Below are 17,251 nucleotides of genomic sequence, written 5' to 3' on the forward strand. Positions count from 1 at the left end.
TTTTTAATAATAATATGCTATTGGGTGGTGCTTCCACTTACGGATCAAATCACTATGTTTTAAGAAGAAGATCTTATAAATATCGTACCAAATCCCGTCAATCGAATCAAAGTAACACACGCATAAATCAAATACAAATAATTAAACCAAATTAAAAAATGTGGTGCATTGTAGTTGATTTTTTATTTATTTATTTATTTTTAATAAATGTCAATTCAATAACTTAACAAAGACTTTATAGTAATAACTTGTGGAAGAGAAGGTGAAGAGAATAAAATAAGGCATGATGAATACTGATCATGTCGGTAGAAAAAATTTCCTTCCTAATTTTTAATGCTAACCTGCAATGTCAAATTTTTTTTAGTCAATAGTGGCTTTCCTCCTCACCTTCCTCCACTTTCTAACTAACCAAACAGGGCAAAATAGCCCGTCTACCAATTTTGTCAAGAATTTATTGTTGACTTGGCTACGTCTCCACTAAAACTTTTATCATGTGTTTCCTTGACTCCACCCCTCTGTCTCTCACATTGCTTTTTCTTCCCCTCTGTACGCGTTTGACAAACCCAAGTGGGTGGAGTGCCTCTAATCTTTGAACTCTGAAACCAAGCCCACACTTCTCATAATCCGCCCACTGGTTTCTCTCTCTCTCTCTAAATCTTCTTCAATATATATACCCCTTTCCACCCCTCTTCAATTTTCTCATCCAAACATCCTCCAATCCTTCTTCACTTTTCTTCTTACTTTCCCTTATTTTCTCTCCAAGTTCCCGGCCTCTCCGCGCCGGGATTCGGTTACTTCATCACTTTCTCGTCCAATTTTCTCGGGAAACTTTCTTACCACCACCCTACTCCTATCTTTTCGCAGCTGGAAGGACCATATTACCCAACTGAGATAAGTAAACTTGGTTTACTGTTGAGGGTAATATTGTCATTTGACAAGTAGACAGCCGTTCTTTTACACTCATCGTCCATCGAGCTGGTAGGAAAAGAAGAAAAGAAGGCTGAGAAAGTCAAATGGAGATCCAGGAAAACCACGATCAAGCTTCGTCGGAGACGGAGAGCGTCCGGAGCGGCCGGGTGGGTTTCAGCGGCCCATTAAGTGGTCCACCAAGCGGCCCTCCGAGCGGTCCATTGCTTGGTAACAAAAAGGGCAGCAAAAAGAGCGCGAGATTCAAAAGCGAAGAGTACGTCGAAATTACCCTCGACGTCCGTGATGACTCCGTTTCCGTCCAAAACATCAGGGGCGGAGATCTAGAAACTTCCATGCTCGCCAGCCGCCTCGAGAGGCAGCGCCCCTCCCTCGGTTCTCAGCTCTCCTTCCGGCTCCGACAGGTCTCCCAAGAGCTGAAGCGCATCACCTCCTCCTCCTCAAAGAGGTTCAACAAGGATGACCGGAGCAAGTCCAGCGCCACCCGCGCCCTTAAAGGACTCCAGTTCATGACCAAGAACGTCGGAAACGAAGGCTGGTCGGCGATTGAAAAGCGGTTCGATCAATTATCCGTCAATGGCGCCCTCCCCAAATCCAGCTTCGGCCAATGTATAGGTAATTAACACAAAATATTTCTCTAAAACTATGCAAATTTTTCTCATGTTTCGATCGTTAATTTTATCGGTCTTATTCCTATCAGGAATGAAGGATTCGAAGGAATTCGCGAGCGAGTTGTTCGACGCGTTGGCTCGCCGGAGAGGGATTACATCAAATTCGATCACCAGGGCGGAGTTGAGAGAGTTTTGGGAGCAGATCACCGATCAAAGCTTCGATGCCAGGCTGCAGACCTTCTTCGACATGTAAAATTTTCTGCCCTTGTTTACCATAATGCCCTTCTCTGAACCGAAATAATATGTTATAATCATTATTTAAGCATGGGTAGAATAGGAAACTACATTTCATGGCACGTAAACAGTTTAGTAGTTTGGGACCCATGCAAACAATTAAACCATTTTCCGGTACGGCAATGCATGCATCCTCTTAAAATTTCATTTTCTCTTTCGAAAAAAAATCGTATCTAACGGTCTTGATTTATCAAGACACAATAAGACTACCCTCTCTTGATTTATGAACTATTCCTGGGAATAAGACTATGATTCTCAGTGCCAAGAAAATCAATAAAAAATAGACTTTGTTTGACAAATTCATTTTACTTATTTTTATTTTTTTATATAAAAATATATAAATTTTTAATTATATTTGATTTTTTTCTTTATCATATTAAAATCATTTTTTTATAGTAATTTTTCATTTTCTTCCTACTTTTTAGGAATCAAACATAACTTAAGCGCTCGTCCAACTTTCAGTTCTTCTCTAACCATCAAATAGACGTGATCTTTGATTCCGATTATATTTGTCCACATTTTTTAATAACCAAACACGGTATTAACCTTCAATTTTTGGTCGTCGCAACTGTTTTTTGATGAAGAAATCATAGATTACCTTTAATGTCAATGATTTACGGGTTTTATAATATATTATTGAAGAGATAAGAACAAGATTGAGAGAGTTAGGTGAGCTGCCCTTTAAATTTTGTCAAAGGGCTTGATATTTCTTTCTAGATAGAAAGCATGATAGTGGTAGTAGATATTTGAATCTTAAAAGTGATTGTTTTTTTTCCAAAAGTGTCAGGGGCTTTGAATTCATGGCTGGCTTTATTCAATTATAGACACCCAGAAATATTATTTTATTTTTTAATTTGGGAGTGAATATTTATCCACAGGGTGGACAAGGATGATGACGGACGCATCACTGAAGGTGAAGTCAAAGAGGTGAAGAGAAAGAGTTGAAATTAGAAGCAATTTATTCTTAGTTCTTTGTTTTATGTGGAAAATTTTAATTATTTATTTAATTTTTTAATTGAATTTTGCAGATTATCACGCTAAGTGCTTCTGCGAATAAGCTGTCCAAGATTCAAGAACGTGCTGATGAATATGCTGCTCTAATCATGGAAGAGCTTGATCCTGATAACCTTGGATACATTGAGGTATGCATCCAAACACCACCACTGATATCTCGGCCTAGGTTTGGGCCCATTGGGCCCATTCAGCCAACAAAGTCCAATTTCCTTTCGGTGTGGTACAGTTTGGGCCATCAGCCCAAAATGGGCCCTGCAAAAATGGTGACGTTCTGAAAATGCTTTTTATGTTTGGTATATGCAGTTACACAACTTGGAACTGCTGCTTCTGCAAGCCCCAAACCCATCAACAAACCTCACTACAAATAGTAGAATTTTGAGCCAGCTGCTCAGCCAAAAGCTAGTGCCAACCAAGGAGCCAAACCCCATCAAGAGATGCTTCAGGGGGATTGAGTACTTCATCGAGGACAACTGGAAGAGAATCTGGGTGGTGCTACTATGGCTTGCCATCTGTGCAGGGCTGTTCACCTGGAAATTCATTCAGTATAAGAACCGGGCTGTGTTCGAGGTCATGGGGTACTGTGTCACAGCAGCCAAGGGCGCTGCTGAGACGCTCAAGTTCAACATGGCTCTCATCCTCTTCCCCGTCTGCAGAAACACCATTACATGGCTCAGGAGCAGGACCAAGCTGGGGATGGCTGTTCCCTTTGATGACAATATCAATTTCCACAAGGTAAGATAATACAAATAGTAAAACTAAGTTCTTTAGTCTTAGTTCATCCTACATATTTTGACTGGTGTTGAATCAATTTCTCCAGGTAATTGCTTTTGGAATAGCCCTTGGCGTTGGAGTGCATGCAATTGCACATTTAACATGCGACTTCCCTCGTCTGCTACATGCTACCGAGGAACAGTACGAGCCAATGGAGAAATATTTTGGTGATGACCAGCCTCGCAGCTACTGGTGGTTTGTGAAGGGCACTGAGGGTTGGACTGGTGTGGTAATGGTGGTGCTTATGGCTATAGCTTACATATTAGCTCAACCTTGGTTCCGCCGCAACAGGCTCAATCTTCCGAAAACCCTAAAGAGGCTAACTGGATTCAATGCCTTCTGGTACTCCCACCACTTATTTATCATTGTCTATGTTCTCTTCGTCATCCATGGCTATTACCTCTACCTCACCAAGAAGTGGTACAAGAAAACAGTAAGTGTCTCATAAACTCGAGTATCAGTAGTTTCTAGCCTTCTAGGACATCATCAGGAATTTCATCTAATCTATTGTACTGAATTGTTGCAGACATGGATGTATCTAGCTGTTCCAATTATCTTATATGCATGCGAAAGATTAATTCGGGCATTCAGGTCTGGCTACAAAAGCGTGCGGATCTTGAAGGTACATTACACTAAGCTCATGAACAAACCCCATAAAGAAATCATATATTTCAAAAGCCAAACGAGTCCTAACTTTTCTTCCTAAATTTACAGGTTGCAGTATATCCTGGAAATGTATTGGCGCTGCATATGTCGAAACCTCAAGGATTCAAATACACTAGTGGGCAGTATATGTTTGTAAATTGCTCTGCTGTCTCTGCATTTCAATGGTAAGAAAGAAATCAGTCTCCCTATTAGTTATATTCTTGGTAACAACATACACAAATAACTGATGGTGATGATACTATGTGTTTTAGGCATCCCTTCTCTATTACTTCCGCGCCTGGAGACGAATATCTAAGCGTCTATATTCGCACCTTGGGTGACTGGACATCGCAGCTGAAAACCGTCTTCTCCAAGGTACTTCACTTCTTCCATGGAATGAGGCAAATTTTCAACAAAATCATTGTTCCAGACCCGAAAATTTTTCTTTTGGTTCTCTATAATAACTTGTGTTTTCTTTGGCATACAAATATAGGCATGTCAGCCTTCAAATGAGAATCAAAGCGGTCTCCTAAGAGCTGATATGATGAAAGGCGAAAACAAGCCCAGGTATGCATTTCTTCTTTTGTTCATCTCTTCTCTGTTGGGTTGAATTTTTGTGTGTTTTCCCATAAATGGACTTGTAATCTGACACATTCATGGGCATATAACAGATTACCCAAGCTCTTGATCGATGGCCCCTATGGAGCTCCAGCACAGGACTACAAGAAATACGATGTTGTCCTCCTCGTCGGTCTTGGGATCGGTGCAACTCCTTTAATTAGCATAGTTAAAGATGTGCTTAACAACGTCACGCAATACCAAGAACTTGAAGAAGGCATGACAGAGAGCAATGGAGAAAGAGGGAACGCAAGAAAACCTTTTGCCACAAGACGAGCCTACTTCTACTGGGTCACTCGCGAGCAGGGCTCATTCGAGTGGTTCAGGAGTGTGATGAATGAGGTGACGGAGAACGACAAAGACGGTGTGATCGAGCTTCACAACTACTGCACCAGCGTCTATGAAGAAGGAGACGCTCGGTCTGCCCTCATTGCAATGCTTCAATCACTCCATCACGCCAAAAATGGCGTAGATATAGTTTCAGGGACTCGGGTTAAAACACATTTTGCTAGACCCAACTGGCGAAACGTCTTCAAGCGTGTTGCAGTCAACCATGCCAATCAAAGAGTTGGTAAGCATTGTCTATCCTCAAGCTTAATTCAATCATTCTATATGATCAAAATCATACAATTTGAGCTAATTCTAAGTTTTTACATCTATAACAGGAGTGTTCTACTGCGGTGCACCTACACTGACCGGAGAGCTAAAGAGGCTATCTCTGGACTTTTCCCGGAAAACAGGCACCAAATTTGATTTCCACAAGGAGAACTTCTAAATTGTTTTGATTATTAGTTCTTCGTCTCACTGTAATCCATGCAATGTCTTTTTTTTATATCTTAATTTTGGTATAGATATGGTTCTCAGAAGAAATAGAGCTGTAATATATATGTATTTTTACAGATTTGTATTCTTTTTACATCAAGCATTAGAAATCATTCAGATGAAAATTCTTGTAATCAAGTATTTTCGAATTAGGGCAAATTGTGAGAATAATAACAATTTTTTCTTTGTACTATCAATAAGAGATATCCCAAGATTCACAATATGAAGTGACTCAGAGAAAAAAAGCTCACAACATGGGAGTGTTTAGCCACAGGAGCAGCAATATATTCATGGGAGCAGTGCGGATTCACATGGCTCTAGTTTGGTTGCTGAGAAAGTATAGGAAAAACAAAGAAAATATCAAATCTAACATCATTGAGTGTACTTGAGTTTCTAAAAAAGGTGAAGAGATTAATAAAAGAAGTGAAACAATGAAAGAAAAAGACCTCTGGATTCAGCACATGCATCCAAGCAAATCATATGTTTGTGTTTACTTGGCAGAACAATAAAAGAAATATAAGACCTTAGACTCAAAATTTGTCTCGATTTATTTTTATATTAATTTTGAATATAATTTTATCCTTAAATTTTAAATCCGATTACATATAATATTTTTTATCCACTTACCATTTAATTCTTAATTTTTATTACTTTATATATATATTTATTTATTATTATTATTTTCTTCGTTCTTTTCCCTCTCCTTTCTCTCTCTTCCTACCTTCACCAACCACTCCATCCACTCTCTCTCTCTCTCTCACCCATACCCCCAAGTCATCTCCCCCCACTCTCCCATCTTCCCTCTTCTCTCTCTCCTCATTTTTCTTAGTTTTTTGCTTTCCATTATTTTGGTGGCGCCCCATTTTTTCTCTACTGCCACTCACGACTCTCACCCTCACAGCCCCAAATGGTTTTTTTTTTCCTCCCTTCCAACACAAGCCACCATATTTACCACGCACCACCTCCCCTTCCCTATTTTCCTCCATTTTCTCTCTTTTATTTTATTTTATTTATTTTATTTTTCTTTCTTTCCACCCAAACCCACTACACCGCTTTAGTTGTCGGCGATTATCGGCCGGTTGTCGACGCCACTTCCAACTACCCCCCACCTCCATAGCTACTCTCTTCTCTTATTTGAAATTGGGTAACTTTCATTTCCTTATTTATTATTTATATGTTTTTATTTTCTTATTATAATAAATTCTTGATCTACGATGTATTATTTTTTTTTAATATAGAAATTGAGTTTGTGGATATATTGCATTTGGTGATTAATTTGGGATATTTGGATTATGTCAATGACATATTATTTATCTTATTTGGACTTGGGTCTATTACTTATTGGTTATTTATTTGAGCTTATTGGATTGAACTTGAAACATTATTTCATTTGGCTATATGTATTATTAACGTGAGTTTGTTAATTGATATAAATTTTGGACCCATAATATGGATGAAATTTGTTGGATGAGTTGAATATTTGATATGGGTTGAGACAATTGTGGTGTATATTAAATTAAGCTTGAATTATGAGATATTAAATTTAGGCCTAGTAGAATTTATTTTAATTTGTCCAATTTTAGTTTTGATTGATTGTGCTAGTATTTTGGTAATTAATTGAGAAATTTTACATTATGGCTATCGCATGAGGATATTTATGTTGGGTTATAGTTGCTAATTTGGATCCATTTTTAATTGACGAAATCTATTGGACTAATTTGATGTTTGAATTTGTGCTTGAATAATTATTTTGGACTCTACATATTTTTGGATATTTACACTTTGGGTTATTTTTGTTTTTGCATGAATCCATTTTGCAAATCTGTTGGCTGAATACGAATTTATAACACGTGGTGCATGAAATTTCATGAAAATCGAAAAGTTGTAAGAAAACATTAAACTTATTGTAAGCTTATTTTGGTACATATTTGATTTCTAACTTATATTTGGTTTTATTTCTATTGGTTCTGTAAATATTTATTTGTATATATTTACTTGTTATGTACAAAATTGAATATCGAATAAATCATAAATTTTGTTTAAATAAGAGGAATAATTCAGTAAATATGTTTTAATAAAATAATAATTTTAAAATATTCTTCTTAATAAAAGAAATATTTTTTTATTAATAAAAATTCAAAAAAATGCTTTTAGAAAATTAAAAAAAAATGTTTTTAATAGAATTTGAAAAATTATTTTTAATAATAATTGTCCAAAATTTTCTTTGTTTAATAAAAATTGTCCAAAAATTATTTTGTAAATAAAGTTGTCTCATAAATTAATTTTTAATTAAAAATTTATTTGCAAATAAAGTTATATATATTAATAATTTGTATAAGTTACTGTTCTTAAATGAAAACAAATTGAAATATCTTTGTAAATAAAATTGTAAAAATTCATATTTTTCTAGAAAAAGTAAGTAAAAATAATTTTTGTTCTTAAATTGAAATTTTGTAATAAATTCTTTTGATACAATAAGTGTAAATAACTTTTTTGAAAATTAAATACAAATGAAATTGATTTTTTTGTAAATAAATAAATGAAAATCATTAATTGAAAATCATTTTTAATAAAATTCTTTGAAGTTTCTTAAAAACTATTTTTTTTTAATATGTTTTTTTATTTAGTTCAATAAATCATTTTGCATCATTCTTGAAAATTCTTGTAATAAAGTATCTTCCAATTAGGGAAAATTGTGAGAATAATATCAATTTTTTCTTTGTATTATCAATAAGAGACATCCCAAGATTCACAATATGAAGTGAACTAGAGAAAAAGGGCTCACAACATGGGAGTGTTTAGCCACAGGAGCAGCAATATATATTCATGGGAGCAGTGCGGATTCCCATGGCTCTAGTTTGGTTGCTGAGAAAGTTTAGGAAAAACAAAGAAAATATCAAATCTAACATCATTGAGTGTACTTGAGTTTCTAAAAAAAACGAAGAGATTAATAAAAGAAGTGAAACAATGAAAGAAAAAAACCTCTGGATTCAGCACATGCATCCAAGCAAATCATATGTAAGGACTACACCTTGTGTTTGGTTGCCGAGAAACTTAGTAGAAAAGAAAAATAATGCCTTTTTTGATAACTGTTTTCTAAAATTGTTTGAGAACGGTTTTTAAAAACTATTTTTAATATTTTGTAAAATAAAAGTTTGTTAGGAATGACTATGTTTGGCTTGGGACAATACAAGGGAAACGACGAGGGAAAAAAAATAATGAGAAAAAAAAATTTTAAATCAATAAATTATTTTATATACTACTTTAAACTCATTTAACTTTTTTTTTCTTTCTACATAATGATTAAGTAATTTTAAAATATATAAATTTTCAACTAATTTTAACTATATATATTTTTTTTTTCTATTTTCCATGTTAGAATCATGAGAAAATCATTTTCTTTAACATTTTTTTTTTCTTTTTTTTTAGTATTTTCCGAGAAACAAACATAGCGAAAATGTTAAACAACTAAGAACAATTAAACAATGTTTTTTCAAAACATTTTGCCTTTTGCTTTTAAGCATAAAAAATAAAAAATAATTTTCTAGTTACCAAACATGACTAAAGCAAAATAAAAAATAGAAAATAATTTTCCGATTACTAAACATAACTTTCTATTTTCTTATTCTGGACCAAACTTTCTAATCCAATCTCCTCTATCATTTTGAAGGCTATAATATGACACAACATGCTTGAGTTAGGATCAAGGGGTGGTTTAGAATTGGGTGTTTGGTCTAATTTTAAAATTTTTGAAAGAATTATAGTGCAAATGATAATTAGTAATACAATAACAAGAAAAGTAATTAGAGAAGAGAGGAAAGTGGATACCATTTTTATAGGGGATTGACAATTGTCTACATCTGTACTCTTGTTTCTTCACAAGCGTGAGGTTCATTTCACTCATCTAAGGTTCTCTTTAACCAAAGATTCCAACTTCATGTATACTTGGACCTTGGACTTTATGTTCCATTGAACCTTTGCAACACCATAAGGTATCCCTTATATTTAAAAGTGTGTTTCGCAATAATTCTAAAAAATGTTTATAACATTTTCAATGCTTAAAAAATAAATATTTTAAACTGTTAAAAATACTAAAAACACTTCTAAGAATTACGGTTAATAATGATTCTAAAAAACGTTTCTAACTCTTTTAATACTTGAATAATAAAAATTTTCAAACATTAGAAATGCTTCCTAAAATCACTATCAAACAAACTCTAATTCTCACACAAGATCCTAAATACGGTTCACTCAATTTTTTGACTCTTAGTTTACAATGAATCTCAAATACAAATGAAAAACTACAATAAGGATGCATTAAATCAAGATTTGCAAATTCAAGGGTAGGTGCACTCCAAGAAAAAAATGATTTTCAAGGGTGGGTAACCTCATAAATGAAGTTCAAGAGCTTTAAACAGGCGTTTGAAGCTTAAACCAAGTCGACAGGCACAATCTTAGTTCACAGTCGATCGCCCACCAAGTAGCAATTAAGGCTGCTGGTGATCATTAAAGGGTCAAGCTGCCGATCGCACTATTAATCATCCGAATATGGCCTCAACTTTTATCACCCATAACAATATTTCTGCACCCAGGCCCCAAAATGCATAGTTCAATTTAATGGATGGCTATTGATCGATTTTTTTAAAAAAAAAGAATGCCACCTCCAACTACGAAAAAATAAGGTTCAAATGTTAAACATAAGAGAGGCAGAATGCTGTATAGACATCACGTTCAGGAGATTTGGGCAGCACAAAAAGCATAATTTAGAACCTCAGATAAATTCGAAAGATTGTCATAAAAAACACATGCACCAACTGCTGACCCACAAAATGATAATAAACTATTTTTGAAATGGTGGAGTCTTATAGCTATCCAAATTCAACAAGATAATCTCGGTGAACAAAATTGTTAAACTGCATAAAAATCCAACAAACGAAGAGACATCCAAGGAAGCAAGGTGAAAGAAGGTGTTTATAGATGAATAATGTAGATCAAATGTTTAATCCTCCTCCTCCCCCTCATTCTCTGCAATGTTGAAGTACCTAAGCTCATAAACATTTCGGTCCTTGTTGGATGCAATTACACGAAGCCAGTCGCGGACATTGTGTTTCTTCAAGTATTTTTTTGTCAAATACTTCAAATACCTGAACCATAAATACAAAGAGGCAATTGATCAACTATGAAACTGAGAATAGATTCAGGGGTTGTAGCAACTTGACTTTAAATGCTATGCCAACTGCAAAAGCTATGTTATTCTCAACCCGTCCAATATTCTTTTTTTTTTTTTTTTTTGATAAGTAAAAAAGAAATGCATTAAAGAAGAGGCAAAAAGCCCGTCCAATATTCTTTGCATTTAACTTAACCCAAAAATGACTCAAACAAGCATATTGAAAGAAGAAAAACAGAAAATAAATGAGAACAAGCATATTCAACAATTGCAAGCATTTTGGAGAATCAGTCACCTTCCCTCTGAACCAACCCAACAAACACACCACTCAGGAAACTAGATATAACCCAACAATTGCACACTACTTGGATCCTAATCACAATTTGGGAAACTAAATGGGCATGTCAGGAAGAAAACTTTGAATCGTCTATAGTAACAACTTGAAGGGGTTTGAATTCAATAATGTCTAGCACAAAACAAGCTTGACTGGCATTTTTCTTTTTCCCTTTCCCCACTATTTATAAAGACTGAAAAGCACATAATGTCTTTGAATAACTTGAAGAAGTCCACTAAATAAATTGTCAAATTTTACCCAAAACAAAACCCTGGTGGCCAAAATCCGGCTTACAACTATTGATGTTTCAGTCAACCACTAAGCATTTTTGGATCTCTAGAACACAAGGATATAGATTTTTCAAGTACCAAATAAAATTCCAACATTAATGTAAAAATAAAAATTAAAACACCCATCACCAGTTCAAGAAATACGTTTCCATATACGAGGTGATCATAATGTCTCTAAATTTCAACTATAAATCTTAGCTTCCCCAATCCACAGGAATGTTGAATCACTTCCCATCCAATTGATTTCATATAAGACTGTAAAATAAAATTAAAGTCCTGTTTCGAAACTGTACTTGAAATGAGCTTTGCAAACTTTCCAATAGAAAACAATTGTTTTCAGAATTTGTTTTGAAAACAGGTTGTTTATAAGAACGAAAATGCGGTGTTTTCAACTACTTTTCTGTATGGTGTTTTGAGCAATAATTGAAAACAGGGAGAATAATTTGGCAACTTTTACATTGTATAAGGAGTAAAACTATTTTTTACTTAAACTATTTTCCATATAGAATTATATTCTTCAAAACAATTGAAAACTGTTTTCGAAAAATGGTCCCTACCGGAAATAAAGTTAATTTTCACCCAAACCAGGCCAAGCAGCGGTCTGATTCGGTATGATTCCTGTCTTCCTAAGTCCCGAATAATGACAATCTGACATTTAAAATTTGAATTTATTCCTTTTTTTCCATGTATTTCCTTAGTATAAAAAAAGAAATGAAAAAGAGAAATAGGGCATTTGCTTTCCCTAAATATCAAATACATTAGTTCCGAACATAAATAATCCTCAACATCTGAACTTCAGCCACTATTTTTTCCCTTTACACAAACATACAATAACAATTCTACCGAATTCATCAATTAAATGATAACTCGCGGACACTGAATCAAGTAATAGTTTTCATATACTGCCTAATACATATTCATTAACCAGAAAAAAAATCAAGAGATCAAATCATATATCTATGGATCATATCTACTCAAATCCACAGAAGAAAGAAAATAAACAAAAAAATTAGTAAAATAAGAGTTACCTCTTGGAGAAGTTGCTCTCAGAAGTGACGGTGATCTTGCTTTTCTCACGGGTGACGGTAACGGTGTCACCAAGAGCACCGGCCTTGCCGCCTACTTTAATCCTCTCCTGGAGAAACTTCTCCAGCGAAGCAATGTCCATGATCTTATCCTCCACCGGCTTCCCGCAGTCGATCGTGAAGGTCGCTCCCTTCTTCTTCCCCTTCGCTCCCACTGCGCTTCCCCGACTCATCTTTGGCTGTACTCTGCATACCACAAAAGATAAGAGGGTTAGCACACTATTTGTTTATCAAGAAAATATTCCTAGAAAATCAAAATAATTTCTCTCCGAAGAGTACAATATTTCCTCTTTTCAAGTATCAAAATTTTCTTGATCAGACGAATAGACTATGTATAATCACTTTCTCAGGAAACAAACAGAGATGTACCGATTATGGTATGGCAGGTGTAAGTGAGGATGAAGCGGCGTTGGGAGCAATTGGGAATCTGGGATTAGGGTTTTTAACTCTCCCTTTTGTGTTTCCCATCGGGTCTAGTTTACGGGGCAAATTCGGGCCAAGCCCATGAAAAACGGGTCGAGACTGAGTTTGGTGGGACCGAGTCACAAGACTCACAACAATGATACATGAAAATAACAATAATTCTCATTTTAATATAAATTGATAATATTTTTAAAATTTTAAAGCAAATTGCTTTGAGATTATAGATTTCGTTATGTTTGGTCTCAGAAAATAAGGAAAGAAAAAAAATGTAAAGAAAAATGGTTTTTTCATATTTAATTTCATCTTAAAAAATATAAAAGAAAATCAAATATAATTAAAATTTATAAAAAAATATTTATATTTAAATTATTTAATTTTTAAATAATAATGAAAAATAAATAAAATAAATTTAAAAAAATATAAAAATAATTTATTAAATTAAAAAAAAAAAAATCATTTTTTCTTTCTTTCACATTTTTTCTCAATTTTTTCAAGACCAAACAGCTGAATTTTGATTATTTAAATATGAAAAAGTTTGAGGGAATTAATATAAAAATCACATAAAAATTTTTTCCCCTATAAAATAAAAGGGAAATAAATATTATAAATACAAGTAAAATATTCATATGAATAAATATGATCTAGTATATATTTAAAATTAAATGTTATGTTATTTTAATACTATAATAATAAAAATATATAGTAAGTCTTTAATTAATAAAGGAATTTGTCAACTGTGCTCTTTTATTTGGTACTAATTTGTCGCAATAAAAATAATTAAATAACAAAATATCTTTGTTCTTTTTTTTCATTTGCTTCATTGTCTATTTTAATATTGTAACAGAAAATAAAAAATAATAATATATCTATAATTAACAAAGGAATTAACCACATATTTTGCTTTATTAAAATGAATTACTTTCTAATATAGAAACGATATATTATTAGTAAATAAAAAATAAAAAATGATTATAATATTATGAATTGGTAAATATTCTAGGTGTTTCCACCAAATTTTTTTAACTCAATTTTCTAAAAAATGAAAAATAGAAAATAGGCTACACAAATAGATTCCACCGTCTTTTGATAACATTTTAAAAACAATTCTTAAAAATAAATTTTGAAAACCATTTGTTAATTGTTTTTCAAAATAATCATATTATTCATATTCTCGTACACTTGGCAACAAACATTTGACCCAAATTTGTTAATACATTCTTGAAAAAAAAAACATTTTTTTTTAAGTTAAGAAATTAGGTTGCATTTGGAAACGTTTTTGAAAATTGTTTCCAAAAAATAGTTTTTATAAACAAGTCTATGTCTATGATGTTTTTAGAATTAAAGGAGAACTTGAAATTTTGTCAAATATGTCTATAATTTTTTTTATAGTGCTTCATTTTTATTTATTTAATAATATTTGTAAAAAAAAAAAAAAAAAGTAAAAACAACGGAAACACCTATTTTCAAAATAAGTTCCCAAAAAACTGTTTTAAAAAATAAAAATAAAAAAATCAAATGTTTTTCACCTATAAAAACCAGTTACAAACATGCTCTTATTTTTTTTAGTTTATATATATATATTGGAAATTAAGGCGAAAATTTAATAATAAAATATTCCCAACCACATGGGAAAATGACATTAATTAAATTTAAAAAAAAATACAGGACAAACCATATGGGCGGCCAAACAAAATATTCCCAACAGCCCACCAATAATTAAAGGTAGAGGCTCCTAAGCAAAGATTCAAGATCAACAAATGAATGCGGAGAGAGAAGAGTTGATTTCTTCCATCCAAATTCCAAGGGTAGGGAATTCATTTGCTGAAAAATGGATTAATCTAAGCGGAGTGCGTCATTTCATCTGTCTTCTTCACCGATCTGTCATAGTACTCCACCGCAGCAGCCCCCGCCAATGCAGCCAGCGTCAAAGCCTGAGCGTGCAACCTGGTTACTCATATTTATTATTTGAAACCCAAAAAATAAGTTAGCAAATAAGCAAAAGTTTGAACTCCAAGATCCAAAATCCACAAAGCAAGAGAAATGATGAAAATTTGAAAATACTTAGTTGAAAACTTGAAAATACGCTCTTAAATTTAAGGATGAATCACTCAAATAATGACTTTTAGAATAAACCATATAGAATATCATAAAAAGATTAATCTATTTTTATTCATCACTAATTGGTTTTTAAATGAAATGATCAAAGCTTCTTGGTTTCATAACCAAGGTCATTTTAGCCTACCTCTCCAACTACTACTTGGTTTTCCAACGAGATTAAAGTTTTTTTATATAAGAGTGACGGTCATGAGTTTGAAACACGAGAACATTTTTAGATGAGATAGTCAAAATCCGATCCAAGAATAAAATCATAAATTCAAAAAACTTTGATACATCTTATAAAATTGCAATGAATAGTTTTTATATATTATTTTAAGTTTATTATGTTTTTTAACTCTTTATAAAGAGATTAAATAATTTTTAAAATATATTTTAAATTAATTTTAATTATATTTTTTCTTCTTTTTTTACAATAAGTTTTTGAGAAAAATCTAATATAAACATAGAAGGATATTTATGTTTACCTCCTAGGGGTAGAATTGAGTTTAATACAACTTCTAAAGTATATTTGGGTTTTTGAAAATTAAAGAGAAAATATGGAGAAAATAAAATAAAAAGAAAAAAATTCCTATCAAACCCATATTAATTATTTTTCTTCTTTTACAAATAATTTAAAAATGTATTTTCCAAATTTACTTTACATGAATGAAAATTATCATTATTTTCCATAGGACTATAGGAGTACCTTTAAAACTTCATTTTCAAAAGCAAATCAAAAGTTGAAAATTTTTCAAAAAAAACAAAAGGGCTTCTTTGTTCAATCACTTTCCTTCCCCATTTTTTCCCGAGAAACAAACAGAGGGTGCTTCTGATCCACATAACTCCACAACAACCCTTACGAATGCAAACAAACACAAAAGATAGAGAAAGCAGAAAAAATAAAAATAAAAAAGACCATACCTAGCGTGGATGATCTTGACGCTGGTCTTCATACCGGGTTGAGACCAGTTGTAGGCAATTGAACCCCCGATTCCGCTAAGCCATAAACATCCTTTTCCAGATTCCATCAAATCAAACAAAATCAAAAAACAAAAACCAAAAGAAAATCCAAAACCAAATGGATTTTCTGTTTTCACGGAAAACTGAAGGAAATAAATAAATAAATAAATAAAAAGCAACGAGAAAAGTACCAACAGATCGAAGCTTGTTCTCCACCACCCACTTCCTAATCGATGCACCCATGCTCATAGATTCAGCCATTTTCCAGAGAGGATTGAGAAATAGAACGCAGACCTCGACACCGCAAGAATTTGAATTTATATGACCTACGAACACCTCCCAGAAGACGAAGACAACTTCGATTCATCAAGCTATAAAAAACTGTGGGCGAACGTCTTTTGGGCTTTAATCTAATGTTCGTTATTCTGAAGTGATTTCTTCAACTTCCAATAACATGGTGACACGTCATCACTTTGAGGAGTTTTTGGTAATTGCAGAGTAGTTATGAGGGTGTTTAGTCGAAAGAGGTCCTCTAATTTTACATGATGCCGTCGTGGCTTTTATCTATTGGTTGCCTTGAAAATTTGCAGGTTGCTTGAAATCCAAGCTAGAGCACGGCTTCTTAATTTCTACCACGGAAGAGTTAAAAAGATAAGGGCCTGTTTGGATTACCGTCCGAAACAAAAATCCTCGTTTTAAGGGTTTTCATTTAAATAGCAAATTTATATAGAAAGAAAATCTTAATATGTACATTACTTTTGATAGAGAATTTTCTATTTTTTCGTAACTCTTTAATAATATTATAAATTGAAAATTAATAGTGGTGTGCTCGAGAAGGTCATCCCCGCCTAGATTATTATTGGTTAGAAATAATAAATATATCTCGATCATCTAAAAGAAAATAAGATATATATATATTTTAAAATATTATATCTTATTTTACAATAGTTAGTTAATACGGTACTTCTTTTTATTATCTAAAATCAAAATAACATGTAAATAAAAATTAAAATTTTATAAAAATAAAATATTTATTAATAAAATTTTAAGGTTAAATTTGTTTTACGGGAAAAGATAAATTAAGATATGTCTATCTTATAATATTATATTTCATTGGATAAGATATACATATTTAATAAGATGTATTATATCGCATTTATATTTAATTTTTAAAATTAAAAAAATTGAAATAG

General features: G+C 32.8%; 3 protein-coding genes across 3 annotated transcripts; 1 reads left to right on the forward strand and 2 right to left on the reverse strand.

The window, feature by feature from the left end:
• Positions 1-558: 558 nt before the first annotated feature.
• LOC117930981 (respiratory burst oxidase homolog protein B) lies at positions 559-5,925 on the forward strand. The gene is made up of 12 exons (XM_034851812.1): positions 559-1,542; positions 1,628-1,787; positions 2,711-2,759; positions 2,861-2,974; positions 3,150-3,578; positions 3,664-4,050; positions 4,144-4,239; positions 4,332-4,447; positions 4,535-4,637; positions 4,756-4,829; positions 4,934-5,451; positions 5,546-5,925. The coding sequence occupies exons 1-12, from the start codon at positions 1,014-1,016 to the stop codon at positions 5,653-5,655; spliced, it is 2,685 nt and encodes an 894-aa protein (XP_034707703.1). The 5' UTR covers positions 559-1,013; the 3' UTR covers positions 5,656-5,925.
• A 4,529-nt stretch (positions 5,926-10,454) lies between these two features.
• Positions 10,455-13,048, reverse strand: LOC117929546 (60S ribosomal protein L22-2). The gene is made up of 3 exons (XM_034849858.1): positions 12,948-13,048; positions 12,522-12,764; positions 10,455-10,846 (listed from the first exon to the last, which is right to left on the reverse strand). The coding sequence occupies exons 2-3, from the start codon at positions 12,749-12,751 to the stop codon at positions 10,702-10,704; spliced, it is 375 nt and encodes a 124-aa protein (XP_034705749.1). The 5' UTR covers positions 12,752-12,764; positions 12,948-13,048; the 3' UTR covers positions 10,455-10,701.
• Positions 13,049-14,600: 1,552 nt separating this feature from the next.
• Positions 14,601-16,412, reverse strand: LOC117929837. The gene is made up of 3 exons (XM_034850261.1): positions 16,250-16,412; positions 16,020-16,110; positions 14,601-14,945 (listed from the first exon to the last, which is right to left on the reverse strand). The coding sequence occupies exons 1-3, from the start codon at positions 16,317-16,319 to the stop codon at positions 14,840-14,842; spliced, it is 267 nt and encodes an 88-aa protein (XP_034706152.1). The 5' UTR covers positions 16,320-16,412; the 3' UTR covers positions 14,601-14,839.
• Positions 16,413-17,251: the final 839 nt, after the last annotated feature.

This window comes from Vitis riparia, chromosome 14, assembly GCF_004353265.1.
Source record: "Vitis riparia cultivar Riparia Gloire de Montpellier isolate 1030 chromosome 14, EGFV_Vit.rip_1.0, whole genome shotgun sequence".
NCBI classification, from domain to species: domain Eukaryota; kingdom Viridiplantae; phylum Streptophyta; class Magnoliopsida; order Vitales; family Vitaceae; genus Vitis; species Vitis riparia.

Coding starts and splice junctions, on each gene's coding strand:
- LOC117930981 (XM_034851812.1), top strand. CDS start 1,014: ATGGAGATCCAGGAAAACCACGATCAAGCTTCGTCGGAGACGGAGAGC. Junction 1,788..2,710: donor CTGCAGACCTTCTTCGACAT/GTAAAATTTTCT, acceptor ATTTATCCACAG/GGTGGACAAGGATGATGACG. Junction 3,579..3,663: donor ACAATATCAATTTCCACAAG/GTAAGATAATAC, acceptor CAATTTCTCCAG/GTAATTGCTTTTGGAATAGC.
- LOC117929837 (XM_034850261.1), bottom strand. CDS start 16,319: ATGGCTGAATCTATGAGCATGGGTGCATCGATTAGGAAGTGGGTGGTG. Junction 16,111..16,249: donor GAACAAGCTTCGATCTGTTG/GTACTTTTCTCG, acceptor AATCTGGAAAAG/GATGTTTATGGCTTAGCGGA. Junction 14,946..16,019: donor GTCAAGATCATCCACGCTAG/GTATGGTCTTTT, acceptor ATGAGTAACCAG/GTTGCACGCTCAGGCTTTGA.
- LOC117929546 (XM_034849858.1), bottom strand. CDS start 12,751: ATGAGTCGGGGAAGCGCAGTGGGAGCGAAGGGGAAGAAGAAGGGAGCG. Junction 10,847..12,521: donor GAGAGCAACTTCTCCAAGAG/GTAACTCTTATT, acceptor TTTATGGTTCAG/GTATTTGAAGTATTTGACAA.